Source organism: Umbelopsis ramanniana (genome assembly GCF_025399195.1).
Source record: "Umbelopsis ramanniana AG unplaced genomic scaffold K450scaffold_36, whole genome shotgun sequence".
NCBI lineage: Eukaryota > Fungi > Mucoromycota > Umbelopsidomycetes > Umbelopsidales > Umbelopsidaceae > Umbelopsis > Umbelopsis ramanniana.
The window spans coordinates 1-26,780 of NW_026252122.1; the positions used below are offsets into that span (position 1 = coordinate 1).

The 26,780-nt window shown below is 43.8% G+C and overlaps 9 protein-coding genes across 9 annotated transcripts; 3 read left to right on the plus strand and 6 right to left on the minus strand.

The window, feature by feature from the left end:
- The first annotated feature begins 106 nt into the window (after positions 1-106).
- K450DRAFT_245666 (uncharacterized protein) lies at positions 107-781 on the plus strand. Its single transcript, XM_051589790.1, has 3 exons — positions 107-359; positions 436-576; positions 654-781. The coding sequence occupies exons 1-3, from the start codon at positions 201-203 to the stop codon at positions 678-680; spliced, it is 327 nt and encodes a 108-aa protein (XP_051443617.1). The 5' UTR covers positions 107-200; the 3' UTR covers positions 681-781.
- Positions 782-1,182: 401 nt separating this feature from the next.
- Positions 1,183-10,682, minus strand: K450DRAFT_245679 (uncharacterized protein). The gene is made up of 22 exons (XM_051589791.1): positions 10,428-10,682; positions 10,283-10,346; positions 10,067-10,149; positions 9,263-9,917; positions 8,897-9,195; positions 8,178-8,822; positions 7,790-8,113; positions 7,195-7,719; positions 6,509-7,123; positions 6,204-6,434; positions 6,091-6,141; positions 5,772-6,011; positions 5,542-5,704; positions 5,214-5,481; positions 4,363-5,149; positions 3,985-4,285; positions 3,795-3,910; positions 3,541-3,726; positions 2,969-3,469; positions 2,697-2,894; positions 2,165-2,627; positions 1,183-2,100 (listed from the first exon to the last, which is right to left on the minus strand). Exons 1-22 carry the CDS (start codon positions 10,479-10,481, stop codon positions 1,202-1,204), a joined length of 7,668 nt encoding a protein of 2,555 aa, XP_051443618.1. The 5' UTR covers positions 10,482-10,682; the 3' UTR covers positions 1,183-1,201.
- Positions 10,683-11,582: 900 nt separating this feature from the next.
- Positions 11,583-13,899, minus strand: K450DRAFT_245699 (uncharacterized protein). The gene is made up of 6 exons (XM_051589792.1): positions 13,703-13,899; positions 13,577-13,623; positions 13,249-13,493; positions 13,057-13,168; positions 12,610-12,994; positions 11,583-12,533 (listed from the first exon to the last, which is right to left on the minus strand). The coding sequence occupies exons 1-6, from the start codon at positions 13,875-13,877 to the stop codon at positions 11,698-11,700; spliced, it is 1,800 nt and encodes a 599-aa protein (XP_051443619.1). The 5' UTR covers positions 13,878-13,899; the 3' UTR covers positions 11,583-11,697.
- Positions 13,900-13,972: 73 nt separating this feature from the next.
- K450DRAFT_245704 (uncharacterized protein) lies at positions 13,973-16,483 on the minus strand. The gene is made up of 8 exons (XM_051589793.1): positions 15,819-16,483; positions 15,571-15,745; positions 15,401-15,484; positions 15,092-15,333; positions 14,803-15,022; positions 14,488-14,729; positions 14,216-14,421; positions 13,973-14,150 (listed from the first exon to the last, which is right to left on the minus strand). Exons 1-8 carry the CDS (start codon positions 16,244-16,246, stop codon positions 14,053-14,055), a joined length of 1,695 nt encoding a protein of 564 aa, XP_051443620.1. The 5' UTR covers positions 16,247-16,483; the 3' UTR covers positions 13,973-14,052.
- On the plus strand, positions 16,347-17,672 carry K450DRAFT_281488 (uncharacterized protein). The gene is made up of 4 exons (XM_051593399.1): positions 16,347-16,475; positions 16,547-16,829; positions 16,908-17,092; positions 17,169-17,672. Exons 1-4 carry the CDS (start codon positions 16,367-16,369, stop codon positions 17,291-17,293), a joined length of 702 nt encoding a protein of 233 aa, XP_051443621.1. The 5' UTR covers positions 16,347-16,366; the 3' UTR covers positions 17,294-17,672.
- Positions 17,673-17,905: 233 nt separating this feature from the next.
- On the plus strand, positions 17,906-22,121 carry K450DRAFT_245715 (uncharacterized protein). The gene is made up of 14 exons (XM_051589794.1): positions 17,906-18,030; positions 18,156-18,229; positions 18,333-18,419; positions 18,493-18,551; positions 18,614-18,706; positions 18,774-18,949; positions 19,015-19,200; positions 19,279-19,379; positions 19,436-19,552; positions 19,615-19,761; positions 19,825-21,162; positions 21,235-21,492; positions 21,553-21,717; positions 21,802-22,121. Exons 1-14 carry the CDS (start codon positions 17,949-17,951, stop codon positions 21,967-21,969), a joined length of 3,051 nt encoding a protein of 1,016 aa, XP_051443622.1. The 5' UTR covers positions 17,906-17,948; the 3' UTR covers positions 21,970-22,121.
- Positions 22,026-22,437, minus strand: K450DRAFT_245720 (uncharacterized protein). The gene has a single exon (XM_051589795.1). The coding sequence runs from the start codon at positions 22,278-22,280 to the stop codon at positions 22,083-22,085; it is 198 nt and encodes a 65-aa protein (XP_051443623.1). The 5' UTR covers positions 22,281-22,437; the 3' UTR covers positions 22,026-22,082.
- Positions 22,123-23,594, minus strand: K450DRAFT_245722 (uncharacterized protein). Its single transcript, XM_051589796.1, has 5 exons — positions 23,231-23,594; positions 22,945-23,089; positions 22,776-22,880; positions 22,535-22,716; positions 22,123-22,445 (listed from the first exon to the last, which is right to left on the minus strand). Exons 1-5 carry the CDS (start codon positions 23,419-23,421, stop codon positions 22,280-22,282), a joined length of 789 nt encoding a protein of 262 aa, XP_051443624.1. The 5' UTR covers positions 23,422-23,594; the 3' UTR covers positions 22,123-22,279.
- A 237-nt stretch (positions 23,595-23,831) lies between these two features.
- K450DRAFT_245726 (uncharacterized protein) lies at positions 23,832-25,587 on the minus strand. The gene is made up of 4 exons (XM_051589797.1): positions 25,495-25,587; positions 24,709-25,347; positions 23,989-24,657; positions 23,832-23,926 (listed from the first exon to the last, which is right to left on the minus strand). Exons 2-4 carry the CDS (start codon positions 25,234-25,236, stop codon positions 23,918-23,920), a joined length of 1,206 nt encoding a protein of 401 aa, XP_051443625.1. The 5' UTR covers positions 25,237-25,347; positions 25,495-25,587; the 3' UTR covers positions 23,832-23,917.
- Between the last annotated feature and the right edge of the window lie 1,193 nt (positions 25,588-26,780).

Sequence of the window (26,780 nt, forward strand, 5' to 3'; positions counted from 1 at the left end):
CTTATTATTTATGAGTTGAAAGAGAACTGTCTTTTATTGAATGGAAACAAACGGAATCTATGGTTGATCAGTCATGTGACTGTCGGACATGACAGACTACAGCCACGTGCAGTGGCTTATCCTCAGCCAAACAATTTTTTTTCATAAGGAAAAAAACCTTTTGCAAGTAGTAGCTCCTCCTCTTTCAGTTACCAATCGACATGAAGTACCTCGCTGCTTATCTTTTGCTCCGCGCTGGTGGCAATGCTGCCCCCGCTGCCGATGATGTCAAGTCCCTTTTGGAATCCGTCGGTGCCGAAGCCGATTCTGACCGTCTTTCCTCTTTGATCTCTGCCCTTGAGGGTAAGGATGTCGATGAGGTACTTGTGTTTTCTTTTTTCTCGTCCAATGCAATATGTCGACTCACCAAACTAACACCCAATCATTGTGATATAGATCATTGCTGAGGGTAAGGCCAAGCTTTCCTCTGTTCCCTCCGGTGGTGCCGCCTCTGCTGGTGCTGCTGGTGCCTCTGCTGGTGCCGCTGCTGAGGAAGTTAAGGAAGAGAAGGAGGAAGAGAAGGAGGAGTCCGATGAGGTGCGTTTTACTGAAATCATTGTGTGTGTGTTTGCAACGTAGGAAGCTAACTGATTCTTTTTTCATCATCTTTACAGGACATGGGCTTCGGTCTTTTCGACTAAATATGTCGCAATCCTCTTTTAATCAAAAGCCACCACTCTGCAATAAAAGTAGCGCCTTTGTTTGAAGGATTCATTATCAAACATAAATATTATCAAATTTTTAAAGAATACTGTGCTATGTAGAAGGGAAGAAAAAGTTTAGGGGGGGACAACCAGTTATATAGGCCAAAAACAATGTAGTATTATCTAAAAGTACAGAATCTAGCTTATAATGCTTTCAACCAAAGCACTCGCCAGTTTGGCGGCTTTGACGGGTTCAAGCTTGTTGGCTCCAAGAGTGGTATCTGCCAGGGCTGCAAATTGAAGTTCGCCGAGCAATGACTTTTGTGAAGGTTGCATACGCGCTTGCTGTATGGCAGATTCGGAGCACGCAGCAAGCATGATTTTATGGATGGATTCCAGCAACGTTGTATCTTGACTGACCAACAACAGTTGGTTCATTTTGGGTAGCAAAGAGTCGTAGCTAAGAAGAATGCGTTAATCTATAAAGCATCATGACGGTAACGTTATTCACCAGTAACTTACACGACACCAAAAACGCTAGGGATAGCTAAGGCAGCCTCAGCTAACAAGCTGTAAATAAATGTTCTATCGACATCCTTGTCTGGCAAGCTTAGCATATTGACCAACAACGAAATCATTAGCAGACCAGTAGTGTTGTCCGGGATATCTGTCTTCTCAAAGATACTCTCATCATCTAGTTCGTGTGAGTCAAATCCAGCCAGTCGAAGAGCGTCAGGAAGTGCATCATCTCTAGATGCAAGAGGGAGTAATGCGACCAGGTAGCCAAGCATTTCGGTATTGACGATTCTTTGATCAATGTTGTACTTTCTTTCAATTTCTAAAAACTTGCACAAAGCCATTCGAATAGCATCTCGGGTGTTATCGTGCTTCATACCCTTCAATAAGATGGCAACCATGGCGAATTGGAAATGTGAGTTAAAGTTGACTTCGCATTCAACGTCCAGCTCCATGGCAGCTTCTTCAAATGGCTCTCTTGCGTTGAGCAAGGCTTCGATGATAGATTCATCTTCATACAGTAGACGGTGATGATCCAGGATTTCTATGATAGTTGTCAATAGCTCAGTGGAGGCCGAGAAGATAGCTGGATCATTGATCTCCACAAGTGCCACAGCAATCCAGAATAGTGGCAACAGATATCGTGAGGTAGGTGGCATGTTTTGAGCAATGTTCTTGAGACACATCAAAATGCTAATGAGAAGGTTGGATTCGGTGTTGCTATGGAACTGCAATGCCCCACGTAAAGCTACCAAGATTTGGTACACCAGATCGTCGTCCACTTCGTCTTGAGCCAAACAGCCAATGACAATGAATGCTCGGGGTTGGATGGCGGGATTGAATTGGAACGCTGTACTGGTCACTAATCCCATCCATCGAGCACGCCAAGTGTTCGAGATATCTAAATTGACAACAATGGTTATTTCTTTGTTCCAAGGTTGGCTCATGTAACTAAAGTATCATACCTATGGACGGTGCTCCCAAACTCATAGCTTCAATCAATGTCTTGACGATAGTCTCCAATGATTGCAAGCTAAGATTCTCATGATTTCCGACCAAGGTCTCCCGGGAGATCGTGAAAGCATTGATATTTTCTTCTGTAATACCAAAAAGTACACGATTGCTGGATTCCGAAATGTCGTTGGCAAGGAAATGAAGCTTCTTAATGTGACCTTCCCGCAAAGGCGTTTCAGTTGAGAGCAACTGTAAGATATTGACCACCATGCCATGGATAGACGTCCTTATCAAAAGTGGGCCAGTTGCCACCAGAAGAGTTACGATGTACATTAATTCGGCCAAATAAGGCTTAATTGGACTGGTACTGTGGAAAGAAAGCATGAGCGTAAATCGAACGAGTGTAGCGATTTCTATCCAAGCTGGATGTTCGGTCAAGGTCCTGCTGTATTGGAGGGAGGTTTTTTGAATGACCTTGAGTACAAGAATATGAGTAAGAATCATTATATTAACAAAGGAGACCACAGTTGGGAATCAACTTACCTTGCGAAGGCGAGCGATGATCTTGCCCTTGACAGCCACATTCGACAACGTAACAAGTGTATCAGCCATCGTTTCAGCTTGTGGCGAGCCAATCCCATGCTCTACAGAAAATTGTACAAATGTGTCTAGCACAAGGTTGATGACATCGTCCACTTGACTAATGGTCTTCCATATTTTATCTTGAACAAGTCGGTAAATCTGATAGCATGGAAAGTAATGGTTAGTAAGACCGTGATTGAATCGGTAATTGTCAAGGTTACTGCTTCACTTACATCGACTCTGGTTACGGTCAAGTCAATCAATAGCCGGATAACCTCTTTGGTCTTAATGACGTTGTCGTTCTTTCCATCAGGACTATTTCTTGCGAAAATGCTTAGGTTTTGCAGCCAAGGAGCCATGTATTCAAGACACAACTGTCGTAAGGGTTCACTCGACTTATTGAAACCGACAAAGCATTCATTAAGGAATTCCAGAGTGAGATGCGGCTCTGTAACTGCAAGGTTCTCACTAATACCAACAATGAAGCTCGTGCTATTAGCCGGGATACAATGGTCCTTGGAGTTCAACAGGCGATTACTAATGTCAAATCGGAAGCTAAGACTGAGCGAATAGAGCAAGTTGTACGCTGCCAATCGCAGATCAGGATCGTCGCTTCCAATGTTCAACAACGCCATGTTCAGTAGTCTTCCTGGAACGTCTTCTGGGCGGATGATACGCTCGGTGACAGTGTTTGGTGTGGTCTGCTTAAAGCGTTTCTTATTATGATTCAGGAGCTGCAAGTCCCAAAAAAAAAGGATTGATCAGAAAAAGGCGATATCAAGCTATAATACTGCTAAAAGCTTACCGAAATCAATGCTTCTTTTCTAGGGGTAACAAAAGCCATGGAAGCCTTCAAAGTATCAATTTTCAGCGTAAATTCGTTGGACTCATCGAATCTTGGATTAATGGTGGATGTCACATCGATATCCGAAATGTGGAAGACGTCGTTGATGATACTGGAATAGCCAGGTACAAGCTCTTGTTTACGAGTCTATCAAAAACATATTGAAGTTAGAAAACGTCCCGGCAAGCATCGCCCATTATTGAGTAATAACTGACCGTCATAATCTGAACATGAGTGGTTCCGACCTTCACGGTAACAGCAGTGGAAGTATTGCTGGTGGATAGACGGTTGACAGGGTAAAACACGACACTAGCTTGGGCATCAAGCTCAACTTTGAAATCATACAAATAGTTAAGCACATTGCATCATAGCATAAAGCTTCCTCCACATAGGATAACTCCTTACCTGTGGTTTGAGGCAATCGTATTTTCGATGCTGGTATATGCTCTTGAAGCTCTGCTAGCGTAGATATAGACACAGTCTTTTTCGCTAATTTCGAGATCAAATTTCGATTGAACTTTCTAAAGTAAGAGCGGCTGTATGTACATGGGTTGTAAATATACAAGCAGGTAATCTTGTCAACCACATCATGTAGCATCATTCCAAACACTTGGTTTAGCCACTGGCCGGGGAATTCATGCTTTGGACTGATCTGAGTATTGTCAAAGACGATTTCAAACGGTCTTGATGGCGTTCGGGTCATTTGCTGTTCAACAATCAAACAACGTTAATTACTTGCTGTTTTCCGTGGACAGATGCTAAAACCATGGAAACCGGACTCACCTTCATCATATAGTAAAGAAGTAATTCGTAATCAACGTTTTCTCCCTCCATGCGTCTAATGATGAAATAAAACACTGGTCTTCCTGCCTTGGAGGCGCCACCTTCATAAAATATGTTTTTGGCAAGTAGGGCTTCCAAACTGCGGTTTTCATTTCGTCTGATCAAATCTGAATAGACGTGTTCATTGGGCCGAGGCGAATGGTGTCTGAATGCCGGCGAGTCTTCTCTGGGCAGCTCAGCTGGCTTGTCAAACTGGAATAGCAGGTTTGATAGCGAATCAAACGTCTTCTTGAGCTGAAATACATCTCCTGATCCAGAATCGTTACGGACTGATTGCGTTGCAACATATCGAGACATACGTTCCAAATTATTAAACAGAAGTCTATGCAACTTGATATGTATGGTTTTGTCAACCTTTCCTGTTGAAACAATATTCGTGGGCTGCAGTTCAGATTGAGATGGAGACGTTGAGATATCTCGAAGGAAATTGGTAACCCGGTAAATGTTGGTAGTCAAGTAATCATTGAGGACGATCATGTGTGTTTCTTTAGCACCGAACAAGACATTGTTCGCCAAATTCTGAATGACTTTGGTTGCTTGAACCAGAAGCTTTCGGATTTCCTTGGTTTTAGGAGAACATCGTTTGGGCATACCAAGGCCTTCAGGCGTGAGAATAGCAGGACAGAAGAATCGCAAAAAGACAATACCACCAGCGGCAGTGTATTTGGCTTCAGGGAATCGCTTTTGAACTGCCTTAACGACGAGAGAGAGAACTTCACGGAAGATGCTGAAGAGAAAAACAGGTGTTAAAATTTGAGAAACGCTTATAGTGAGCCCATAACTAAACTTACTTTGGAGCTTTCTTAACCGAGTCACAAATTGGCTTGAGAAGCATTTCCGTTGCTTTTATGACATTCTCTCTGTTCTTAGCTATATCTTCATCTGGTCCAACCTTCTCAGGATCTAGCTCCCACGACGTGCACTCTGGCGGAATCTCATTGAACGCTTCAAGGGCAGGTTGCAATGTCATATGCAGATAATCAGTGCATGAATTCTGTGTGAACAACGATATCATTCTAGTCGTGATATTGGTGCTTCTGAACAGAGTTGCTTCTTGCTCTGTTGTATGGGGTTAGTTTCGTTGCAATACCGTTTGTCCACGTATAAATTTCAAAGTACCTGTAGATTCAACTTCTCGAGATATGAGAGTTTTAAGCAGTTCCATATGCTTGTTTCGAGATTCGAAGCATGCCATAAGAACCTCGGCAACTTCTTCGATCTGCTGAGCAGGACACACTTCACAGAAGGCCAGTGTAATGTTGACATCGGAATCAACAAGCATCTAAATAACACACTCTCATTATCTTGGTCATTTTCGTTGCGTGTCACTGTCTATTGATGTAACTTACCCTAACCAACCTCTCATTTCTTTCTTCTTCGAAGTCTTCCGCTAGGGTATCAAACTCCGTACCTTGCTTTAAGATATTGGTCAAGACCTGCATGAACGCGGCTCTGGTACGAGTATCTTCATGATACCCCATTGTCAGCGAATACTTCAGGCCAGCATCTACGTTAGCACTCAGTAGATTGGACATGGCCAAAATGGTGTAATTTTTCAACGGCTCCAAATCCTTTGGATTTTCTATAGTCTAAGTAAGTAAAGGCGGTCGATGTTAGTCCTATATTAATTGGCAAATATTTAGTGCGCATACTTCGCATTTTACTTACTCTATTAGGCTTCAAGCCATTTGCAGTCTTCGAATCGACAATCGCCCGCGTCTGCTGATGTAAGTACGTTAATGCATGATAACCAATTTCCATGTTCAAATATGTCAATTTACCTCGATGTTCTTGCATCTATTCAAAAGCTTTAAAAAGAAGGTGAAGTATTTGTAGAAAATACGACTTTTGACTTGTCCTAGTTGACCCTCTTGAGCGGGCTCCAGTGGTTGTAAAGGTAATTGGTGTAGCAAGGCAACAATGGTTTTCAAACAAGCTTGATCAAGATCATGATAAAGCTTCTCATTCATTGCGGTATCCATTGGATTATGGTTGGATTTACTCTCCGGTTTCTGGCATGGAATGAAAACATCGTATGAGCACCTCATCCGGTTGCATGTCTGGTCTTTGCACGGCATTCACTTACCAAAGCAAAATCACTAGTCCACTCCACAATGATCTCCAGCAATCGATTTCTCACAAGGTATTCTTGACGGATAGTTACATAATCCTTCTTTTGCATGAGAGCTTCGCACAAGTTGCACATTCTGATTTTCATTTTGAGCGCAGTTTGGCTACTTCCCAGCTTGTTAAGATACCTTGCAAACTGATGAATCAATCCACTGAAGTTGATGGCGAATACGCTCTCAGATGAGGCATTAATTCGGTCAAGAATGAGCTTGAGAATGGTGATAGACTGGTCGATGAGTAAATTGAAACGTGGCGAGCAGACAACATCGCCATCCGCCTCAAAGCATTGAGACAGGGTTTCTTCCATATGTTCCAGCAACATGGCGTGAAGGACAGGAGATAAATCGCGACCCAAAGCTTCCTTCGCCGTCTCTCGCATGAAAATGTTATCACTGATCAAATGCTCAAAGAGCTCCATGACGAACATTTTGATCATGGCATGATACTCGGGAGCAGTTCTCGGTTGACGAATTGGTTTTCTACCGGTAAAGAGCCAAATGTCCAGCAGCTTATCGCTTTGCGACGTTGTTAACAAACATCCACCCACAGCTGCCAAGAAACCAGTGTAGTTCTATTATGGACAGATTCCCGATTTAGCATGCTTCACGAACAAACCGTATTCACATTTTACAACACACCCACCTGCCACTGAAAGGCTCGTTCTTCCAGAGTCATGTACTGATACGGCCTTGAGTGGCGGCCAAGGGATGGTGATGCGACCTTCTTGTCTGCACCTCTAGAGAGCCGACTGGTTATAGGATCAGAGTTGGACATCAAGCCTTCATAGTCGTCCAGATCATTTTGCGATAGCATCTTCCAGCGCTGCCAAATCTCCTCCCAAGCACCTAAAATTCCGGGGTTTTGTTGATTCAACAGTCGAAGAGATTCACGAATACGTCGCTGTTGCGCTTTACGACCCAAGAACGATTCATTATTCTTAACGATGGACTCGTAGATCGACAGATTTCCCAACATCAATAGGTCAGTATTAGAGTATGCTTCCATCTCCTCCAACATACGGCCACTGGACCCAACAAAAGGAAGACATTGGATAGCAAGGGCGCAAATGTCGGTATTCAACGACGAGAACGAGACCAAAAGTGCAGCTTCCATGAACACTGATATTTGAATTGCCTCGATGGTATCTGCCCCGTCAGCAACGGCTTCCTATTTTTGCAAGTATATTTAGACATCGACCTTTCTGTGGGTAAGTGAGCTGACAAGTGTGTCAACGTACCTGATGTGGTGTGACGAATTCAACAGCAAGGCGCATCAATCTATAAAAGGTTTCTAATAATTGCTTTGAACAATCTTCGTTTTCTCGGGTTTGGAATATTTGAATGCATATATCTCTAATCACTTGAGTCGAGCCCTTCCAAAAAGTACTGACAATCTTGGAGCTGTTAGCGCACCAGTTACTGATACTCGATGGTTGATAGAACGCTCCGAGACAAGCTGCTGCCATGGTTTGTATGGTCGACTTTGGCGACGATAGAAGATACGTTGTTTTAAGCAACATACTGGTGTTTTGCGACACTCGTTCATTGTCATCATCGGACCCCTGCGATCAACAGAACAATGAGTTTTTGGAGGCTACTTCATGATCATTATGAGTTGCAACTTACCAAGAGAGCAATCAATGGGTTTTTCGAGAACAGTTTCAGTATATTGTGTAAAAGAGTTTGCACTTCAGCTGGGGTTGTTTGAGCGTCCAGTCGCCTTAACGCGATGACGTTGGTTCGATCCGGTGGTATACCTTCTATGAAAGTGTGCATATGGAGGATTTCAAGATCGGCATAGTCCAGAAATAACTTTCGCATGGGAGCTGCAAGATAACTATGCATGGACATAATCAAAGGATACCATGGAAGTCTCTTCTGCGACTCGGATATTTCAGAGCACGCCTTGATGAGGGCAAGTTTGTAAGAGATGTGAACATGATCTTCAAGACAACTAGGCACTAGCTTCTCCAGCACACTTCTGGCATCTAATCTGAAAAGGGATAGCATAAAATCGGTGGTGACCTTTTGCTGATCAATGTGCAGGCCGCTCATGCCGCTATTAATCATGCTGCTAGTTGCCGGCTTAGAGAAATCGAAAACTTTCTCTCTAATTTCGTTCTCGATATCAGCGGCAATGTGTCGAAGAACACAGTTTTCGGTGGGCGGAACATACGTCGATGTCTTACAGATGTCGACGTAACAAGCCGTAGCGATTGCTGACGTTTTGGAACTTCGTAAAGCCTTTCGAAGAGTTTCAAGGAATGCACCCTTTTTTTCCCCAACAGTAACAGTGTATATTAGCGACAGGTACGAGTAGCAAATATCGGGAGTGCCTCACTTACCCGTCTAGACGCTTGCGAGGGAGCTTCGCTCATGAACGCTTGAATCAAAATGTCTGGGCATAGGACCAACAACATGGTTTGCAAAGGCCACATGACAGATCTTTTCCTGGTATTGTCAATGACAGCAGCAGCCATGTCAAAAAGAATCTCAGGACCGTTGTCGACACGTTTGGAGTTGACGGATAGGTCTATGAATTCAAGAGTGTAAAGTTCAATCCAGTTCCAAATGGCGTTTCTCAAATATACAGCAACTCGCAACTGCAAGGAGGTGCCCAAGTGCATGAAACATGTTGTCATTTCTACAAATCAATGAGGCAGTGAGTCTATGTTGATCAATTCACAAACGGAAAATGAATGTGGCCATACCTCTAATGACTTGTGCCAGACGTTTTGAGTTGAGAGAAGCACACTCTAAAAGACGAAGATCAGACCACTCCTTTAGCTCTTCTGAAGCAGCAGCAAATATAGCAAGTCGTGCACGAATTCTTGCAAAGAAAGTGGTCCAATTACTGGCGCTGGTATAGAATAAGATCTTGCGAGCTGTTTGATATATATCCAATACCATTTCGCCAGTATTGTCCAGATTCAGGCTACTCATGCTGTCCGTACGCTTGGGCAAGGGTGAAGTCGGAACATTGTTGTGCTGGGCGTTGGCTTGATCTTCGTGCATTTGCATTTGATGAAGGAACGGCGAAAGTACAGTAGAGATGTAATCGGTCAATTCATCATCCAGTGGCGGTGGATCGTACAATGGTCTAGGTACAGAATAGTACTTCTCGTACAAGGTGTGTTCACTGCTTTCTGATATATTTGCAACCGAATGATTCTCATCCTCCAGTGTTTCCTCTGTTCGATGGCTGGTCTGCGAGCTTTTGCGTTCTAAGGTTTTGACTCGCTCACAGCATTGTTGGTGATTAAATTGCTGGTGATGCTGCATACATGTTGCCAGGGTCCTCAGCAGAAACAACTGCGATTGTAGTATCTCTGACGGAATCAACGACGCTGATAATTCCTCCGACGCCTAACGTATGACAAGAGCGGTCAGTCATGACACTGCATATGAAGATATTCTCTTTCATGCATTGCATTAAAAAGATTTTGGAGTCCATTTCTTTCCTTCCTCTCGTCACTTCTTTCCTTTGACCGTTGGTAAAGTCAAATATTACTTACTTTGCTAAGGTTTTCGATACTACTGGCTAGCATTTTTGCAATTGACGGTAACCGAAATTCCGATAACTCAGTCAGAGCGGCCACTAATTTTTTTTTTTGATTAGTTAGAAACCCACAAATCCGCCCCCAACATCAAAGGAAACGTCCGTGGTCCCCCTTGTGATATGATATTTTGCCATGAATGGCCTGAATGAATCAATCAACATGATCACTTACCGGTCTGTTGAACCGTGGGATCTGTCTCTAAGTCATGCAACTGGTTACCGCTATTTACCGGGAGCTGCAAGATGTGAAGCGATTAGCGTCGAGAACAATCTTATGCAGGGGTTGTTATAGCCTCGGGATGTGATATGAAACTTACTCGAGCTGTGAGTCTGTTGACAAGACTCAAGATGAGCTTGGTGTTTCCGTTCATGGCCAGACTTTGAGAGATCGTGTGCGATGACACTTGAGGGAACGACAGATTTGGTTGACGACTAAGTAAATGACTGGAAGAGATTCAAGTGATTTCAAAATCGAGGTTGTTGGATTGAAATACCACCCGTCAAAGTAGTATTTCAGGGCCGAGCAAGAACTGGAGTTAAGACGGAGGGAAGAGAAATTGAGGCCAAATAGTCAGAGTTCAATTTGGGAAATGTGGTTTCGCGGTGTAACAACCACAGACCACTGCAAGGTTATTTGTGACATGCTGAGCGGGCAAACCTTAGCGAGAATTTGTAAGGATTGACCTGAAAGTAGCTTCTATAAAGTGCATTTGGCGCGCATCATCATTGTGCAGAACTAGTATTAACGACGCTACACAGTGGGTAAACACGCACCTAACATTTTGACCGTTTTTCATGTACACGTTGCTGTCCACCACTCTTCACATTTGCTAGCGCGTCCCAAAAACGGGTTGTTAAGTAAGCCAGTGTTACGTCCAGAAACAAATGCGACGTGGGACTTGACTCAGGTTTAGCAATCGTGTTATATGTTTTTAGATAGATTGAAGACATGTATGGCCTCACGTGTAGTTAAAAGACATTTTTATGTCAACGTTTGCCGTCTATACGCCTGTAACAGCAACCACGTTGAAACTGACTACAAGTTAATACATTATGAGACTATTTGGTGTTCGATTTTTGTTACAACATGAAAAGAGATGAAGACGACATTGATAGAGAGATAACAAGCTGACCATGATGATAATGAAAGGCTGACGGCGATACGTTTGCTGCAAGCAGCTTGTAAGGGGATGGACCATTTCAACCCGTATAATGTTTGAAAGAGTCTGCGGGTACAAAATATCTGAGGTTATAGATAAAAACTGCGAATTGATTTCAGCCAGCCGACCGTATCACATAGGAAGGGCAGAATTGGGAGGTAGAAAAAAAACCTGCAACGCTTCTGTGAGGTAGTGAAGAACAGGTGATATACAGTCGAAACATGGCATATTTGACCAGAGACTTTGACAAGGTGATCATCGTGTTAAAATTACCCAAGCTTTGGTTACCAGGCTAAATGCCTTTATAGTTAGCACCAATACTTTGGAACATTTCGATTTTGTACGACGGGTTCCTACTACTATGGTTACAGTAAGCATGTGCCTGCCTACGTTTAATAAGCGCACTGAATTTGAAAACATGGGGGAATCATCGTTTATTAACCTCGATTCGCCTAACCTCGCCAGTAGGGCCAATCAACAAGCATTCAGCAAGGCCTTGTTGCGTCGAATCATTAGCAGATGCTGCCGGTCGCCTACGTTCTATGCCAACCATACTGCTGCCAAGCGGCTCACCACCACAGTTGACTAATCGCCAGCCTACACCGATATGAAAAACACCGATTTGCTTTCCATGCCTCATTTGAAATATTTTGAGTAATCCACGGCGTGGCGAATACATTACTAGGAATAAAAGTATGTTGCCTCGAGATGGACTGCTGGGATCAGGTATCTCGATCCAACCACATACTGCGTCTCGTAATCCTTTCCAAATTCTGGTGATTTCTCCTGTGTCGACATCCAATAGCATAACTCGTCCCAATACATCGCTGACAGCAGCAAGGGAGTGCATCGGTGGACTAGATGACGGTGGCGAGTGCCAGATGTGTACAATTCGACGAGCTGGGTCATCCAAAGATAAGATATTTGGTAGTGTCGTGGCAGGTTCGATTTGAGTGGGTGGAGGGGGCATATCTGGTACAAAAGGTGAAGGAGATGCCGATCGTGAACTTGAAGCCGACCGAGATGAACCCCACCATGATTTCGCTAATGAAAATACCGGAGTGGCTACGCGTGATACCACGTAACTGGCAAGCGATACGGCGGAGAGTAAAGGTCGGCTGCTATCACTTGTTCCATAGTAAGCGAGCATTGGTTTGGATCCTACCGCAATATACCTCGCTGTCATATCAACATCTAAGACATCTGTGGAAATCACCCCCGGTAACGATATTTGATTATTTCGGCCTCGTTGCAATGATGGTCCTATTCGTAAAAGAGCGGAAAGTATTAATTTGGCAGCATTCACTGAACATAGGGTCCATAGCATCGTAACACTGACCCAGACTAATTATATCAGATATCCCTTCTTGATACTGAAGATCCCATTTTTTGTATGAAAACGCAGTTTGACCCCGTGAAGTATCTTCAAGAAGATAAAACATGTTAATCTTTCCTTGGTAAATTCGATATGGCAGCGGTGGAAAACTAGATAAATCATTCTTACCGATGCCACTTTCTCGCTGTCCGTCGCATACTCTAAGAACCATCCAAAGGCTCTGTCCGTCTATACTAACAACTTGGCCATTATGATACAATATGGTGATTTCTTCATCTTCATCAACCACATTCCTCGTGTTTGCCTTGATAACGGCTGGAGGAGTCCTCATTTTGATTCGCAAGATACATGCTTGCTCCAGGATTTGTGAGGTCAAGAGAACGCCGTTCTAAACGTTACATGTTGAGCGATGTGAACATACGACGATGGATTGAATGACAACACACTCACCTCTGAAAACACCCGGAGCCAACCAGAATTGTATCCTACCATAATGAAGAACTGGCTCTTTCGAATGGAAGGTACAAATAAAGGTAGGCAGAGTATTGCCGTAATTTCCTCGCTGAGAAAGATAAGGTATGGCATGAGTTAATGATCTCACTATCATGGAGAGGTCCTCGGTTGACATATGTTTTCATTTACCCAGTATATTCGCATCCAGAGCCTTGACCAATAGCGAAATATTCTTCTTCTTCCAAATGCCGTTTTACAACAACGAATTTCGTTTTATGCGCTAAAGCAATATGTGATCCATCTGCAGATGCTGAGACAAGGTAGGGTTCGATAGTCGGACTTTGCGGAATAGAAGAGGTTGAGGTTGCAACTGAAGATACTGACGATGGCGACACGCTTGTTAAGTGAAGAGTAGACTTGGGTTCCGAGTGCTTCTTAAAGATCCAAAGAGGAGTAGATATTAACGTCAAAGGATCAAAAGCGGCGTTGTGCGTGTAGAACGTCGTCGTGACTGTACCTTAACATCGTCATCGGCCCAGCCCCAGTCAGTATCCCAGCCGTCACCTACATCAAATGGTGTATACTATCAGTTGGCTTGTTGAAAGATAGAAAAGCAGGCATTAGCGGTGGTTACACGCTCTACCTTCATCGTCCCTGCTAGGTTTGGATTCGTCGTCATCCCTAATCTTGGCTTCTTGTGACGGATCTTCACTTATATCTTTGACAACGGTGGAAACTTGAGGTATGCGACCAAATAAGATAGATAGTACAGGTGTTGGTATTGCACAGGTAGGTTGAAGAGTGCATTTTAAAGTCATTAGAGCTGTCTGCCTTGTTCCAAGACAACGGCGTCAGCGGGTCTGTTCGTCTTTTTGATTTTCAAGTCACAAGCTGCTGCATCACTCTCACTGCGTTAGCTAGCAAAAATGAAAGGGTTTTATTTTTTCTCTTTTTATTGCTTTGGATTCAATACAATAAATGGTATCGAAAGGGTTATATGGCGTTCCTTGTGAGGAGGTAGTCGAAGCGCTTGAAGGTGTATCCGACAAACGCAAGATCTTTTTGTTCACTGTTATCTCCCTGTCCATAAGCTATTAAAAAATTCCCCAAGTTAGTTCCTATGCAGTGACATAAATTAGTATTGAGAAACACTTACTATGATTCATAGCATCGACAGCATCTGGAACAGCTTCTAGATCTTCAGTTGGGAAGTAGCTAGTGTCTGTTATACTACGAAGTTGAGGAACATGAGGAGCGGGCAGCGATCTTATTTGGTCCCAGTTGACACCATAGAAAAATGGATGTGCTTTGATCTCGTCTGCTCCATTTCTTCCAAGGCGTTGATCTGGATTGCAGATCAACCTTTGGTTGCAATATTTAAAAGTTAGAAAAAACCATTGCCATTCATTGTCAACGAAAATACCTTACCTTCTAATGAGGTCTTCAGCCTCTCTGCTCAGTGGTTGATCATCTGGAAAATACAGCGTTTCGCGCCAGTTCATAATTTTACGATAGGTCTCATGTGGATTTTCAGAGCAGAATGGTGGGTATCCGCAAAGACACTCAAACATGATCGTTCCAAGTGACCACCAATCACATTCCTGACCATATCCTTGTTGCAAGAAGATCTCTGGAGCAATATAATCTGGCGTTCCGACCGTTGAATATGCCTGCATAGATATAATAGGAGATGAGACATCTTTCGTTCAAAGAATCCAACGTTTACAAAGGACGGCGCCTTACCAATGCTCTCCTGTTCTTCTTCCACGTCGCTATCTTGTCCTTGTCTTTGAGTGACATAGTCAAATTTATACTCTCCATACCATTTGTGTTTTGCACTCCTTCCATCAACCTTTGGTAGTATTGTGAGTCGTGTGTTTTATGGAATCCAGTGGATAGACCAAAATCACTGAGCTTGATGTGGCCGTCCTTATCAATCAATATATTGTCCGGTTTGATGTCACTGGTTGCAGAAAATAACATTAAGGCGCTGCTAGATTACGAACAGATGGCAAAAAGTTGGGAGACTCACCGATGGATAAATCCCAATTTGTGAATGGCTTCAATGGCCAAGACACATTCTGCTATATAAAATCGGGTGACAGGCTCGCTGAAGATATCGTATTTAATCAACATTGTCATCAGATCTCCACCGGGAAGAAATTCCATGATGAGATACAAGAACTGTGCGTCTTGAAAGGAAAAGTACAATTGTACAACCCATGGAGAATCAGACTCAGCAAGAACGTCTCTTTCTGCTTTGACGTGTGCCAACTGGGGATTGAAAATAATGTTAGTTTTTCTTCTTGCTGCAAACACAAGCAGAGTATGGAAAACTGACCTGATCCTTTTTGAACATCTCGGATTTTCTCAATGTTTTCATGGCATAGATTTTTCCAGTATCTGCTGCTTGAACCAATCTAACCTAAATCATTGATGCATGCAAAGGTAGATGAGTTTGAGAGGATTTCATTTGGAGGCTAGACATCTTCGCACGAAAGAAGTACTCACTTCACCAAAAGCACCTTTGCCAATGACCTTCACAGTGACAAAATCATCTAAGCCGAGTCGGGTTCTTCTTAACCGTAAGTATTGAGATTCCTTCCGACCATATGACAAGAGTTGTCTATTTTTGCGTTCAGTGCTACCAGCTTCGGCTTGTAATCTCTTTTCCATATCAATTCGACTATATAAACATTGGCGGTATGATTAGTATATTTTCATCGAACCGTACAAGCTCAGCTAGTTCATAGCCTTACCGTTGATTTCTCTCTATAGTCTGTGCCAAAGTTCCTTTGTAGAAGTTCTCCAGCCGAAGTTTGGCCGAAGCAGCTCTGTCTATCGCACTTCGGGGCAAGCCTTCTGTTGTTCGCTGGTAATGAGCTTCTGGCTGACCTGCAGCACGTTGTTGTTGTTGTTGACTTTGCTGTTGCTGTTTTTGTTGCGCGAGGTGTTGCTGCTGTTGCATTATGAGTTGTTGCTGATGCAAATAACGTTGCTGTGTTGCCGGATCAGCTGCAGCAGCGGGAGCTTGTATGTTTTGCGTGTAAGCAGCATTAGGAAGGTAAACAGACGGAGTGTCGACAGAACTTCCAGGCGACTGAGGCTGATTGGCGTATACGTAATCCATCCAGAAAATGAGAGCAAGGTCAAAATGCTGTGGGTGAGTTTGGATTTTGCGGACCATGGTTCGGTGCTAATGCTCACGAAATCTCATTGGCTGGCTGTTTTTGGAAACAATACTTGGTCTTCCCAACTTGACCGTGCTGCAACACCGACAACTTTCTTTTCGTTTCTTCTAACTTTTATGAGTGCTAACAACGTGTTGCTGAAAGCTGAAGTCATGGTCAGAGACTATATGTCTCGCTTCGACTCCTCCCATGATTTCTTGCACGTAGACCGAGTAAGAAGATCAGGTATGTCTCCAGTCAACCAGCCCTACTCCATTGCTTTTTCCCCTTTTTAAAAAAAAAAATTATTTGCACAGCTCTCCATATTGCAAAGGAACATGGAGGTGATCTAGAAGTCGTGGAACTTGCTGCTCTTTTCCATGACGTAGCCGACGCAAAGTATGCCAAAAATCACGTCCACCATCGAACAGGTAGTGAAATTGTCATTGATTTTCTCATGGACCTGGATTACGACGCGACGAAGGCGCAGTTGATTGGGAGAATCGTTGACAATATTGGATTTCGCAAGGAACTTGGCTGGTCTTCCAAGGACGATACAGAATTCATCACCTGGAGGGAATCATGCCCAGAGCTTCATGCGTAAGTTGCCATCAAATCAGGAAAGCCGTGGGGGTGGGCCACAGTCTCAACGTCTTTATAACTTCTTTCACCCTGCAGTGTTCAAGATGCTGACAAATTGGATGCAATCGGAGCCTTTGGCGTCCTTCGATGTGCAGCTTTCAGCGGAGCCCGTAACATATCACTCTTCAACCCTGATGATGCTCCAATTGAGGGCATGACCAAGGAACAATATGAGCGGCAGACCGACAATGGAGGTGGTTCTTCTATCAATCATTTCCACGGTAAGATGATTCCTTTTTTTTGGATAGGGCGTGTGATGCCCATGATCTAATCTTCTAGCATGTATCGTATCGACAGAGAAATTGTTCTTACTCAAGAATATGATGCGAACCCCAACTGGAAAAGAATTGGCGGAAAAGAGAGACCTATTTATGCGCCAATTTGTCCATCAGATACAAGAGGAATTCTTGATGAACGCTTGAATGCAGCTCAAGTAGTTTTTCCAAATAACCAGCTTGCTAAACTCAACTTGCAACCCAAGACGTATATACCTCCAGCCATCAGAATGAACGATTATAAAAACTTTTCAATGGCAAATCCTTATGTGACCATGAATGCGCCATTGTGATCAACAGCTCAACTTTAGCATGTAAAGAAAAAAATATCACGAATAGAGTGGAAATCAAGAATACACAGCTACAGAATAAGCTTCCATTATGCGCTCTAAATAAAACAACATATGAGCTTTACACCAATTGCCCTGTACTAGTTTTATCATTACGAACGACGTTGGCTATCATTATTTCACGTGAAATGTAGACTGCAAAGCAATTAAATCATTAGTATAAACGTCATTGCAAGGCACTAAAGTTGACTGCGAAAGTATGCCGCTAAACCATTTGACGGCGATGATAGAGATTTTATTAGATGGGATGGAGACATGATATTCCGTTCTTCAAAGCAGCAACAGCAATTAAAGAAGCCCCTGTTACAACCTGTTCATTAAATGAAAAAATGAGTCCCTTGCGTTTGAAATTTACGGCGCTTCCCATTTGGGGAAAAAAAAATTGCCAGTCCCTTTGAATCAGTGGCCGTCTCGTCTCTTGCACTTTTCAAACGCTTTGTCCATTTCCCATAATGTCTGAAAATTTAAAAGACATTCCAGAATTCTTTGAGAACTCGCTAGGGGAATCGCTAGCAACAAGAACAGATCAACTAGGTAGGAAACGGCATCTATGTCAGAACCTCGTGCCCTGTGTACATTTCAAGGCACCGGTGGCCAGCTTAAAGGGCGGGCCAAGAGGTTTTTTTTCTTTTTCTTTTCCTAACAGTATCTATTATTAGGCGCGTTTCGTGAACTGGGACCACCAGATTTGTGTCATATCACCAAGACAAACCTCAAACCTGGACAAAAAGAGGTAAGTTCCTTACTTTTATTGGACTCCTTCAGCGGAGTCAAGGCTCTTCCCGCCTCTGTGTTTCCATTCCGAGTCCATGGGCTAACCTTGCTTTGACCTGCAGATCGGCAGCTATCATTATGTATCAGGAGTCGATGCCTCCTCATCAGCTTCAATAGCTGCTTATCTTAACTCATTGACATATTCTGTGGTAAGTTAGAAAGTCAGCCGTTTATGCAGCAAACAATGTCTTACCTGCCTATGAATATCTTGAACGATTCTAGGATGACAATGCCGCTTGGTTTGGGAAAGGAGAGTGGAGAATAAGAGGAGCTACATACTGGTATGAAGTCGCCTGTCAAATCAGCCACCCCTTTATAAGACTGACAGGTATTTGCATTGTAGCTGCTATAACGCATTTTCAAGACTAGACATCCGGGTGGAGGTTAAAATACCTGGTGGCGTGGAAAGCTATTGCGTTGATACAAATGGAGAGAGGTATGCTGGTGTTAGTGTTGTAGGAAGAGAGTCCTTATCTGGAAACTTATCATTTTGGATTGGCTAGGCATGAAGCAACCAATGAAATGTGGCAGGAAGCGTTCCTGTCGGCTTGCGTTCGAGCCATTCTGTTTGCAGACGATGGTAATTATCGTATAGCCGGCTACCGCAAGCTTGATCCTATTCCAAACGTCGCGTCTGAAGCAAGATTTTTGGAAGCTGCACACAATTTGTTTGACAAAGGTGGGTGACAAATATTCTGAGTAGCTGATGAGGAGATTTGGTATTAACGCTTCATTTCGTATCAGGATGGTTACTGGGAAGTAACCCAGAGGTACAAACAGCGACCCTGGTCAAGAACCATTTGTCGGATGCTTTGATGAAGTTTTTCTCTTATAACTTCCAATTTGAGCCACTGCTTGATTTTCTTGAACGATTGTATGGTAAAGACCCAGAGGTTGGCGCTTTATTAGCCAAAGCTTATATTGAGTCAGGTAAGAACTTGAATGGTCGTCAGCAAGTCAATCAGGCATTCGCCTAACCGTTCCATCCGCGCTTTAATTATCGCATAGATCAAGAAATCAAAGCTGTACATCTGCTTTACAAAACGTTACAGATTGCACCTACGAAATACACTGTTTTGCATGCTCAAGTTGATTTCCTCGTTAGCAAGGTAAATAGCAGACATACTCAGAATGACTTGTAGTGACGAAACTAACACCATCGTAGGGAGCTTTCGACAATGCGCTCAAAATAGCTAAATTCGCAGTCAACTGTATGCCGTCCGAATTTCTGACCTGGTCGAAGCTGGCTTCTGTGTATATTGAACTTGGGGAATATAAATTGGTGAGATTTTGGGAGTTGACGAGGATGTGTACAACGAACTACTGCTAACTCGTCCATACTAGGCTTTGTTAGCTCTGAACTCATGCCCCATGTTTACATACTCTGAGCGCGACCAGCATCGCATGCTACCTCCCGCTAGGACTCATTTGCCCATTAAGCTCGCTCTTCTAGAATCTGGTTTATTGGAGCATGAAATACGTGATCCAGAGGTATCTTCTTTCGGAATGATGTGCAATACATGATGGATAATAACTAACATCCAAGTATTCCAGAGCGATCCAAATTTGTTGAGGCTTCCAGCTGCCGCGCTACATGGTACCTTCCTTCAAGCTTATTCGTTGCTGACGAAATTAGCATCTAAAATTGGATGGGACGAGCTGTTGCGAGCAAGATCTGATGTTTTCGTTATGGAAGAGGAATATCGAAAGGCTAAGGAAGCGGAGGAGACAAAAAGAAAATCGGTCACGATAGAGACCATCAAGCAGGTCCAAGAAAACAGACGTCTGAGTGCGCTGGAAGAAGCAAATCAGACTTTCGATAGCAACCCGACGGCATCCGAGCAAAATGGAAGCATGTACCGTCACAGCCAAGTTGAGCAAACCGGCACTTTGTCCAACGGTGACGCTACCAACGTCGACGTACCCGAAACTGAATTGCAACAAAAGTCTACAGAAAACGGCCATATTCCTTCTACGGCTGACATGACGGCAGACAAGGACGAGCAGGAAGATAAACCGGAAACCTTGGAAGACGCAGAGACTGCCACCTTGGATCAGACAGAAACCATTCCAGACCTGCATGAGGAGGAAAAGGATGCTGTGGAAGTCAAAGAGGCTGCCACTATAGATCACACTGAAGTTGCCCCAGAACAGGATGAAGTCGATGTCGCAGATGAGGTGGCCCATGTCGACGATAGTGATCATGTGCAAGAGTCAGAATCTAAGGAGACCGAATCCAAGAGTGCAGAAACTGACGACAATGATAGCAATCTTCCTTCCGGAGTAATAACACCTTCAAGTGCCCATACTGGTGAGGAGAAGGAACTACAGAATCCAATGAGCAAAAATGCCAAAAAGAATCAAAAGAAGAAGAACAAGAAGAAGAATAAGAACAAGAAGCTTACCGTATCTCCCGGTGAAGCGAATGCCAACGCAGATCTTGATGAAGTCCCGTCACCGAGCACCCCAGAGGAAGACGCACCTGAGATGCCTTCCGTTGTTGCACCTACTGAGGATGAAATCACAGCAGATGAAAAATTGGACGTTAATTCCGAAGAGTTTGCTGAGATCGATATCAATAGCTCTCAACCAGCTATGGTAGAAGTTCCTGAAGCTGCAGAAAACGAAGAGGCTACATCGGAGACGTTAGAAAATGGCGTCCAGGAAGAGCAGCCTTCAGCCCCAGAGTCCGCAACTACAGCTGTGGAAGAGCCCGATCAAACGGTGCCAGCCGAAGTAACTGATTTGGAACCTGCTGTCGATATTAATACCAATGGAAGTGTCGGAGCCTTGGACTTGCAAGGACTTAAGGTACCCATTGAAAACAGCGGCAACGGACTGGGCATTCAAAGCTCTGAAGCAGTGCGAGAGCCAGCAGAAGCCTCCAAGCAGGTAGGGAGTGTTAGGAACCTATGAATGAGTATTTGGATGACAGGGTAAACTAAACTAAATGGGACATTGTAGGTAAAGACGGAGGAGAGTGAAGACAAAGTAAAGGACAAAAAGGAACCCGGAGCTCTGTTCCTTGACCTTCACTTGAAGCATAAGCGCTTATGTGAGCGCTGGCTCGACAATCTTTTTATAGTGTTATACGAAGATTTGCGACAGTACACTGTGTGGCGCACAGAGGTACAGCACTACAGATCGCAGCAAGTAGAATATCATAAGAACTCTACGGAATGGGAGATCCTTGGCGATTTAGCCACTCGATTATGCCACGAGGTAAGGCAGGAAACGATGCTTTTTGACATGTACTGTTAGTTCTCACCTATTTATCTATAGCCGGAGGCAAAGGAAGCGTATGAGAATTGCCTCGACCATCGATTCTCTCCAAGAGCGTGGACACGTCTTTTGGAATTATACGCTGATGAAGGTGATCTACCCAATGCTTTAATGGCCGTAGTGAAACTCACCATATACCACAATAGATGGTACAACGAAATGACAGTAAGTGCTGCTCGAAACCAACAAATGCGTTGGTAATAGATTTGCAGCTGATGCAATATTGACGCTGATCACTCGCATTTTTAGAACCCAACCCATATCTCTATGAACTTGAACAAGGTTATCAGCAGACACGGACTTTCCAAGGTCAGAAACAGCTTGACGGCTATGAACTTGATTGAACCCATCTACAGGTTGATTTGCCAGTACTTTGATAACGCCGTTACTTTCAAGGTTGATGGCTATGACTTTTAATAGTAGTTCCTTTCCGCCGCCTGAACTGAAAGAGTCCTTCAACAAAAGAAAATTAGCACACGCTTGGTTCAGCCATTTATATTTACAACGGCGAGCTTATAATAAATGTGCAACTACTTGAATAACATTGGTTCCCATGCCATGACATGAAAAAAAGGATGCAGTGCGGGGATGAAACAATAGTGTAAACATATGTAGATGGTTATTTGATTCCTGGTTCTAGGGAAAAAAAACTCCCCCGCCATCCTAAACGATTTATGAAAAGCAAACGTCTCGATACAAATAAAAGTACAAATCCAGCTATGGTTCATTATATAATTCTGCCCTCATCGTCATCATCACTGTCATCCAAGAAGCCACCCTCTAGACTGACGCCTCGCTCCATAGCACTAAACTCCACTGAGGCATTTCGCGGTTGATTTCTAAGGTCATCGAAATCGATCCGTGCCGACCGAGTGCTTAGCGAATGTTGATTTCTAAAGGGAGGAGAAATAAAATAGAGACAAACGTGAGTACATGTGTGAGGGGATTCATCAGCTCAAGCAGATCGGAAATGTAGACATACTTTCGCATCATCATGAAAAGACGGAAGAATTGCACGCAGTTTCGTATCACAAGTAAAATAGTATCGAATAATGCCTCGCTTCTTTCGGAAGCAGAACATCCGGATGCGATCACGATAAGTGTAATGGCGCAAAGAATCACGAGAATGGTATCAATGATATTCCAAATTGATTTCCAATAAACCTACAATTTCCACGTCAGTTCAAAGCGCTTGAACGGCCACATAGGGAAAATGGACTTACCCTTCGTAGCGCCACCATTCGTATTGATACTTCGAGAATCATAGCAGCGTTGATGATTGCTTCTAATATAATAAAAAGCAGTGACGGACACGTCTCTGCTAGAGACTGCAATCGTGAATAGTGAGTAAGGGTGTTGCGCATTTTGGCCGAGGCATAGGAGATATCTCACCAATATGATAGACACCAAGCTCAGCCCCGCCAAGCCAAGGTAGAACATGATGTAGAAACGGGAATACATGAACCGGTTGGCCATTCCTTGTATTGCCTCAGCTCGTGTTAATCCATGCTGGGTACGAGTCGGTAAATTCTGGCCACTGTAGATGCAACGGAATTAGAACATGATTCGGCGCGGTCTGTGCTTTGGCTAAAGATGATTGTCATGGGATTGGCAAGCCCGTCAAATGAAGACAGAAAATCCTCCCGTTTTAAAATATCCTTGTTGTCCTCATACTTACAGGAAATGCTCTTCGTCGTCGTCGACTCCAAGCATTAGAGCGGCCCTGTCATCGTCGAGGTCTGGCATGAAGTGAGAGGGGAAAGGACTACCGTGACTGGTTTCCTTCTGCGCAACCTGTTTGAAAGTGTAGGACTGTCTGTGATGCAAGACAGCGCTGCGCTCGACTACGGTTGTTACAGCGGAGACCATGGAAAAACGGTTCCAAAGTGGACACAGGTATTCAGTTGCTATGAACGGATGGAATTCATTCCTAAGGCTATTAAAACTAACATACAAACAAATCAATCTTGACCACCACCGGCCCTATTTCGCCATACCCAATGACTTTTCTGGTATGGTTACTTCTAGGGCAAACATTCGTATTCCCGCAAAAAAAAAAAAAGAGAGCATTGCAAAAATGAATGAGAGTGTTAAAAGGAAAAGGGAGTGCCGATCAACGAACACGGCCCTTAAATGGGATTTTTTTATTCTTATTATTCACCTTGAGTTTCAAAAAGAAAGCTGCATAGGTTGAAGAGAATAATAGGCCATTAATGTTTATATAAATATAGATGGGTGTTGCGAAAAGTGATGTAAATTCATACTGAATGAGAAAAGGAAATGTATAAAGGAGGCAACCATTTCTTTTAGAGATACTTGATTTACATACATAAATATTAGAAACAAGATTATCAATACGATACGGTTACATAGGAATGGGGATACAATGGCAGACTATCAATTTTAGGCGAGAGCCTTAGTGCTGTTCTCATATTGGTCAACAGCAGCAGTGTGGTTGCTGCCAGCGTAGATCTCGTCCATCTCAGCGGAGAGTTCTTCCAAAGACTTGCCCTTGGTCTCAGGGATGAGAAGGGAAGAGAAGATACCAGTCAACATGAAGAAAGCGAAGATCTCCAAAAGATGGTCAATCCAGGCGTTGGAGCCACCGATATCCTTGAGGAGACCGAAAGCGACTTGGGAAACGATAGCACCGAGCTTACCAGAAGCAGCGCAGATACCATGAGCAGTGGAACGGTAACGGGTAGGGAAGACTTCACCAGGAACAATGAAGGTGGTAGTGTTAGGACCCCAGTTGAAGAAGATCTGGGCAAAGGTATAAAGGACAATGAAGGCAGCTTGGGACTTGGCAAGAATGGCGTGGTAACCGAAACCAAGAATGATGAAAAGGATGGTCAACATAGTGAAACCCATGATCTGAATGGTCTTACGGCCCATCTTTTCGATGGTGAAGACGGAGATCCAGTAACCAGGAACGGAACCAAGGAGGGTAATGATGATGTTACCAACAGCGTTGTTGAACATAGCAGTGTAGGCATCGCTACCACCGGAGAAACCAATGTTGTTAAGAATGATAGAGTTGTTAAGACCAAGACCGTACCAAGCGATATCAAGAGCGAACCAAGAGTATGCGGCACCGAAAAGGACCTTTCCGTTGCGCCAGTTACCGAAGTATCTGCCGAAATCGGACCAGGAGGCTCTGGTGGCAACACCTTCAACGCGAGCGACAGCAATGTTATCAGTGTAGTCACCAGCAGCGGCACCACGCTCAATGAAAGCGGAAGCATCACGGGCACCCTTTTCGATCTTTTGTTCAACATCCATGGTATAACGGGGGGTTTCGGGAATGGTGAGACGGTAGTAGAGAGCCATGAAACCAGGGATGGCACCAACACCGATGACGATACGCCAGACATAGTCCAAGTTGGCGGGGTCAGCACGGATGGAGTTTTGGAAAGCAGCAGTGGCAATAAGAGCAACAATACCAGCGGAGACTTGACCCAAACCTTGCATAGCAAAGACAGCGGCCATCATAGCACCACGACGGCTGGTGGTGGCGAATTCAGCAGTGATAACAGAAGACAAAGGATAATCACCACCAATACCAACACCAAGAATGACACGCCAGAAGGTGATGACACCCCAGGTAGAGACAGCCTGACCGTTACCAGCAAGAGCCTGAGCAACGGTAGCAACAATAATGATCATCAATTCAACACCATACATGCGCTTACGACCAACGCGATCGGCAAGCCAACCGAAGAGAAGCTGACCAACGACGGTACCAACGGAAGCAGAGACCTTGAGAGCGGTATCGACGTTGTAACTGTAGTGTGGCTTGCATTAGTAAACGTGGATAAGACAACGGTGCGCGGGGGTTAAATGTGAACTGGCACTAAATGTCCATATTTGGTAGCGCAGCACGATGGTGGGCTAAAGCACCCAAATATAAACATAAGAGCGCAGGCCAGAGAAAATACTTACGGAGTCTTATGAGTGGGAGCGTAGTAAATCCATCCGAACATAGAAGAAACCAAACCGATAGCGAAAATATCATAAGAATCGGTGTAGAAACCGACACCGGATACAATACAGGCACGAATGTGGAACCAACCGAACTTGGCGTTGTCGATCTAGATAGAAAATAAATTTGTGTGAGTGAATAAAAGCGTCGACATGGCAAGAAATAATTAAAAGAGATGGCTCATTTACCTCGGCCAAAGCAGCCTTACGACGAGCGTTCAAGTCAACCATTTCGTTACCGCTGGCGTAGTTGTTGTTCACGTTGTTGGAGTAGTCGGTGGCATAATCAGTGTTGTTACCACTGATGTAGTTCTCACCCTGCTGATAGTTAGCCATTTTATGAATAGCTTTCTCGAAGGAGGTGACAAGGAAAGTAACAAAGGAAGGGGATGTACGAGAAGAGACACAGGGGAATAAACAGAATGCAAATGAAAAGGGTGGTTTTATATGTGTGTGCACTTCAATGTCTATTTTTTTTAGCAACATGCGCAATATAAGGACACCAATGAGGGTTAAGCCAATAATAATGCAAGACGAGACAGCATGGACATGATACCTCTCCGCCACCAAAGACTGAGTCTTTTTGCGCATCGGCCACTATGTTACGGCAAGTTGTCTTTGATTTGCTCTGGTTCAGCTGAGATGAAGTGAAAATCCGCCATATGTAACAGTGCATTTCAAATCTTATTTGGGATTTCCTTGACAAATTTAGCCAATAGAAACCGTTTCTGTCTACAGGTGGAGCTTTTCCTGCGATTTGACAGGCGGAGACTCGAATAGGCAATACCGTCAAAACATGGATGCCTTGACTCGTATCATGGCCTTTGGCCAGCCAAGTTGGTTTTTCGCTAATATGATTCGGGAAAGGCAATCTTATTTATCGTTTGAATTCCCGGGTAGAAACATATTTTGTCTTTATCCAATTTATCTCCCCGCAACGCGACAACATGGTCGTGTCGATCACTACAAAGGAGCTCAGGAAAATAACATTACTACTAGCCATGGAGATAATAAAATAATAAATTGCTCGCATAAAGCAATAAAATTTTACCCAGATGAGATCTTTCATCAAAGCCTTTCTTTTAAGACGCACTGCGACGTCTTGGGATTCCATGGTGGGATCCCAAAAAAACCGAGTAAAATATTCCAACATTATAATTATCAACGCCGGAACGGAACCAGATGAACAAACATGCGCCAGTGTTTTGTACGTAGGCAACAATGTGGACACACCAAAACCTGGCTGG